At 38.9% G+C, this 6,178-nt stretch overlaps 1 protein-coding gene across 1 annotated transcript; it reads left to right on the forward strand.

Annotated features, from left to right (window-relative positions):
- Window positions 1-1,626: 1,626 nt before the first annotated feature.
- LOC117900490 (UDP-glucuronosyltransferase 2B20) lies at window positions 1,627-6,178 on the forward strand. Its single transcript, XM_034810878.1, has 4 exons — window positions 1,627-1,787; window positions 4,342-4,597; window positions 4,665-5,111; window positions 5,180-6,178. Exons 2-4 carry the CDS (start codon window positions 4,342-4,344, stop codon window positions 6,070-6,072), a joined length of 1,596 nt encoding a protein of 531 aa, XP_034666769.1. The 5' UTR covers window positions 1,627-1,787; the 3' UTR covers window positions 6,073-6,178.

Consider the following 6,178-nt stretch of genomic DNA (forward strand, 5'->3'; position numbering starts at 1 on the left):
TTTCTGACAGTTAAAGTTAACAAACATTAATTATAATTTAATGATGTGGTTTTTGGGCCTTTGCGCTTATCAAAAAAAATGAACTTGACCGAACGCCTTCAAGGTGAATGCACAAATAATACTTTTTTAATGCCAAAAGTAATTTTCATGCCAAAAAAATGTCGGCAATCGATTTGCGTTTGTACTTGTAAATGTAATGTGCCAATGGAGTTCATTGTTTTACATATTTCCGATGAACAAGGAAATGCTGGCAAATGATTTGCATGGTAAATCCCACAATTGATGATACTAATTTCCCCCAAGTAATTCGTGATTGATGCTGAGTGTAACTTGCTTTGTATCCTGGAATTATTCCCAATAATTTGGTGACTTTTCTGCTGTTTATTAGTGTCTGTATCCTGAAGCAATAAGCCACAGTTTGTAGAATTTTAGCTATGGGAAAAAAAAGTTGTATCTAGTGTTTTAATGTTGGTTGCATATAATATATTGAATATATATTTAAATTCCACTAATTGCCTCACATGAAATATTGTAGAATATTTATTAGACTTAATTCTTGTTTGGCAAGATATTTCAGGTTTATTTGTTGCGCAAAATGCGTTTGTTTACACACAAATAAGCGTACTCTAATTTATTTATTTATTAATTTTATTTTGATAAGATCATTGCTAAATATTACTTGACATTCCAATTTCTTTGTTCAACGTACTCGTTTGATGTACGACACGTGAATCAATCATTCGTTTGTACGTATCTACATGGGAGATCCCTCACCTCATTGACAGGCTAACAATTATTTTGGCAACACTTGGCAATCAATTGTAACAATATTGTAATTAACAAAGCCACATACGAGTACGAGCACACAGTCGACAGTGCCAAGAACGACAATCAAACAATAAGATTAAGGTAAGGCGGGCAATGGCAGATTCTGATGTCGAAGCATTTGATGCCCTTTCAGATTGAATGTTTCTAAGGCAGACTTAGGATATTCCTAGATAAGATTAAGTTTTAGCTTTCTGTTTTGTGTATGAAAAAAATGTGCATTTACATGCGTTTTATTGAACCAAATAAGTTTAAAGAACTTCAACTGAAAGCAATACTTCCCTTACACTTTCATCTCTATGATCTTCATGTATTCAAATGTGAGGTAGCGTTCCGACAGTGGATTTTCCTTATACTTATTTAATGTAGCGTGCTGCTGAAAATTGGTTTGTCATTTTGAAACATAAACCAATAGACTCATCAATAATCTATATCATTTCTTAGGTTAGAAACCTCTCCTACTCTACACTTCAAAGCGCTTATCACAGTTCCAATACCCCCTCTAAGAGCATAACAAACAATCAGCAGCCCCCATGCTCAGGTTGATTTTTGCCTTTGTGTCCGCTGCCTTAGTGCCAGGGCTGCAGAAAGCCCCACAAATCTTCCACACACACAAGCATGGATCAGATACGGATTGTACTGTAGCTAAGCTTTTTTATTTCTATTTGTTAATGTTTGTGTTGTGCTGCGGCAGAGACAGCGACTGCGACTGAGACTGAGGCCAGCGTCTGATTAAGTGTTGAGGTGTTCGCGGGTTCGTGGGGCGCCTTCGTGCCTCGGAGTCTCAGTGATAACTGCACTTTGGTGCCCAACGGTCGCGTTTCGCGCTAAATATTTGAATTCGAATTTGAATCTTTTCAAAAGTGTTAATTTTCTTTGTCGCACAAAGATTCTTATGTGTACACATCTTTAGGTGCTACTTTTTGTGAAGTGAAGTGCTCAAGTGCCCAAAAAAAATAAAGGTGATTAACATTTAAATGTATAAAAAATTGGAATTGTGTTCAGGACAGACTGGAAATAATCTAATAAACATATCAATTATACAGCAAATATAATCTTGATGTTTCGTCAAAAATATGTACAATATTGTGTATTTAGGAAAGGATTTACTGCAAATTAATCGTAAATCAAGGACTAATAAAACAATGACTAGCATTACAAATTATTCTAAGTAAAACAAGCACTCAATAAAGCATAAAATTACCACAAATAACTAAATTATAGATTATTTTTTCACAATTATAAACTGAATAATATGAAAATTATTTAATTTATTTATTGAAACATTTTCTCTGATTGATTTAACTCATTTAAAACCACTTGTAAAGTGTCGTAAATTGTGCAAAATGTATACGAAAACAATTATACAGTTTAATCGCTTGACATTATAATGACATAATAGAAACTATAACAAAACAATCATCCAACTATTGCCTAACCACGACTGAGACCTTTCACATTTTTCATTTGAAACACTTTTACCCTTAACCCGTTTTCGGGCACACTCTCGCCCATCGATCAAACGCTTTTTTTTAGCGCAGATACAAGTCTACAAAATCTCTTTAAATTACGAAATCTTCAACCACATTCCCAGCGCCTTGTAATAAAATAATTTAAATTAACAATTAGCTGGAAAACATTAAACAAATTACAACACGCAATTATGCTTTAACAGCGCAACGTGAACACCGAAACCTTGTTGGAAATCCATAAAAAGAAAAACCTAGATTTTTCTTTAGTGCATGCCAACAGCAACAATAATAAAAATGCAACGTAGTCAATGGCTAATGACAGCAACAGCAACAACAACAATTCAGCTATTAAATTATAACAGTAAATTACATGAGAGCGAAATGCGATGCGAAATGCTATGACACAAAAAATACTTCCACATGCGATTTATCAGCACGTCTCAATGACATCTGGGTGACGAGCAGCAGGTTTTTATTAGTATTTATAATCCAGTAGTAGTTGGCTTTCTATATAGAGCGAAAAACTTAAGCAAAAGCAACAACAGAATCGTAAAGAATTGATTGAGAGTGGGCATGATCAATGGAGCAGTAAACATAGCCATAAAGAAGGCAACAAAATTAAGAAAAAAGGAGTTTAAAATGCTTACTCGAAAGTGTTTTCATTCATGGAAATGTTGGCAAAAATATATGCAGATAGAATTGCATGCTTAAATATATTCACACCAATGATACATTTATTGAGAGCAAGTGAAGGTGGATAGTACTAGAATAAACCTCTAAGAAACCACTTAACCATTGAACAAGTCTGACAGACTACACTCCAAAAAATATCATTTATATTTGTGGCTGTCGTCAACTATTTTTCAAGGTTCATTCACTCGCATTATGGTTAATTCTTAATCTTCCTATTAAACCCTTCAGGTTTATAGCATTCGTTGCCAGGGCTATAACAGCCCACCGACTAGCGCCTAATATAAATTCGTTAAGAGCAAAAGTCACAGGCCATAAGGCTAAATTAAGCTCATTGAAATCCCATTTTATTCGAGTTGCACGCGCAAAATGTCTAAAGTCTCGACTAGAGAATTTTAAACGAAATTGTTTTGCAGTTGGACGAATGTTGACCCATTTCAGCCGGTGATAAGAAAAGTGCAAGATTAGAAATGTGTCAACAATTAATAAACCAAAATCGTTGATAGCAAGTCTAGCCAAACAGTACCCGAGACTTTATACAATAAAAATAACTTTATTAAAGGTAGATAAGCTGAGAGCCATGTATATTATATGAGGCGTGTACCAATAAGAATGCTGTCTGGTCCACAAGTATATTCTAATATTAATTGTTAATTAATTACAAAATGATGAAATTAACCTGCTGCATTTCAAACAGAACAGAAAAAGCCAAAGGTGTGTTCGTTTGATACTTGGATTTCAATCTGGAATAAGACCTGCAGTGGAAAAAAAACAAAACAGCTGTGAAAGAATTAAATCAGTATTCAAATTAAGTAAGAAAATATGAGTGGGAGGTACAGATATCTCTATGGAAACCAGGGACTTGGACATTAGTAATAACTGTATGACAAGCTGTGTCAAAAGTCCATCAAAAGTTTTTCTTTTGTTGAAAAAAAATTATGCATAAATAGTGTAAAATCACATAGAAATAAGTTAACAAACCAGCTGTGAGGTTTGAATTATAATTCTAATAATTTAAGCATTTATAAGTGCTATGTGAGCCGATTGAAAAATATTCATAAAATATTTATCGTAATTTTTCACACATTTGTGTAGAAGTTTCCTTGGAGTGTTTTCCCTTTTTGTCGCATTTCCCTAACTCAAAGTTACATTCAACTAAAATTGTCATTAATTAAACGTCCATCGGGTGGGTAAATGCAATCTGTTTTATGCAAATAATTGAAATCGTATACGGAACATAAACTAATGCCAATTCCAATGCTAATCTGACGCAAAGTACGCGACTTCTCCAAGCCTCTCTGGCCAGTGTGACATTTTAATTGTCGATGTTAATTGTCTCTCATGCTTGATGCAGATGGAGACGCAGCTGCAGTTTAAATTCCTAATGGTGTTCTGTCTGCTCGGACTGCCCGGACTGGGGGAAACCTATCGGATACTGTTCATGGGACCCTTTCCGGCGCCCAGTCATTGGCTCTGGCTGGAGCACTTTCAGCGGGATCTGCTGCGACAGGGACACCATGTGACGAGTGTTAACAATCATCCCACCAAGCAGCCACACGAGAATCTCACAGAGATCATTATAAGTCCTTCGTTTGATATACCCAAGCATTGTGAGTAGAGAAAGAAGATCCTCAAAGCTAAAGGAATACTCATTGGAGGTCTTCATTCTCCTTTTAGTTCCCAAGAAGAACATCTTTAGCATGCAGTTTGCCAGCGACTTTCAGAATCTCCAACTCTGGTGGACCATTGGACTGATGACCACGGAGCATGCCTTCAGGGATGCCAAAGTTCAGCGTCTCATTGAGAGCAAAGACGATCACTATGATCTGGTCATCCTGGAGCAGTTCTTCCACGAGGCCTTCCTCATGTTTGGCAAGAAGTTCAACTGTCCCGTGGTCACAATTGGCACCATGGGCTATGCGGACAACATGGATCATGCCATGGGCATACTCACGCCATGGTCTGTCATACCACATCTCCTGCTATCCCACACGGATCAGATGACCTTCAGCCAGCGTGCATACAATGCTTATATATCACTGTACGATGCGGTGATGAGGCGCTGGTTCTATCTACCCAAAATGCAGGAAATGGCAGAGAAATATTTCAAGGGAGTGATCAATGGTGGGTCTCTGAGATAATCTATCGATTGAGATATCCCTTCTAATGTTTTCTCTATTCCCCCCTTGCAGGTTCTCTTCCCCATGTGCACGATCTCGAGCGTAACATTTCTCTAATGCTGATTAACAGCCATCGCAGCGTGGATCTGCCCAGACCTAGCATGCCGGGGCTTATAGACGTGGGAGGAGCACACATTCAGCCTGCAAAGAAGTTGCCCGAGGATCTGCAATCCTTCCTGGACAATGCTACCCACGGTGTCGTGTACTTCAGTCTTGGCTCCTATATGAAGAGCACAGATATGCCGCCGGAGAAAACGGCACTGATTCTCAAGGCCTTTGGGCAGCTGAAGCAGCAGGTCATATGGAAGTACGAGAACGATTCAATTGGACAACTACCGTCGAATGTGATGATTCGGAAGTGGATGCCACAGAACGATATTCTGGCCCATCCGAATGTGAAGCTCTTCATCACACATGGCGGGATCTTTGGCACCCAGGAGGGCATCTACTGGGGCGTGCCGATGCTGTGTATTCCGCTCTACGGGGATCAGCACAGGAACACGATCAAATCAGTGCGGGAGGGTTATGCACGATCCCTGGTCTTCTCCAAACTGACAGTCGATGACCTCGTGCGGAACGTGGAGACGCTCATCTACGAGCCGCAGTACAAACGCAGTGCCCTGGAGGTCTCCCAGCGCTTCCGCGATAATCCCATACATCCGCTCGAAGAGGCCACCTTCTGGATCGAGTACATAATGAGACATCGGGGTGCACGCCATCTGAAGTCGCAGGGCGCCTTTCTACCCCTCCATCAGTATCTGCTGCTCGACATCATCGGCTGCCTGTTGCTGGCTGCCTTCCTAGCCATCTGGCTGCCCTGGCGTATGCTCAAGAGAGCGCACAAATGGTGGGCCACCAGCGGCGGAGTGACGGAAAAGTTGAACGAGGGAAAGAAGCGTTTGTAGAAGGAGATTATGGCCACCAATGTTGCTAAATAGTTTATAAGTGTTTGTACAGTCACACGCGAGAATACATTGTGATATATTTTAAGATCACAAATTTTGATATTAA

This window comes from Drosophila subobscura, chromosome U (genome assembly GCF_008121235.1).
Source record: "Drosophila subobscura isolate 14011-0131.10 chromosome U, UCBerk_Dsub_1.0, whole genome shotgun sequence".
Taxonomy (NCBI): Eukaryota; Metazoa; Arthropoda; class Insecta; order Diptera; family Drosophilidae; genus Drosophila; species Drosophila subobscura.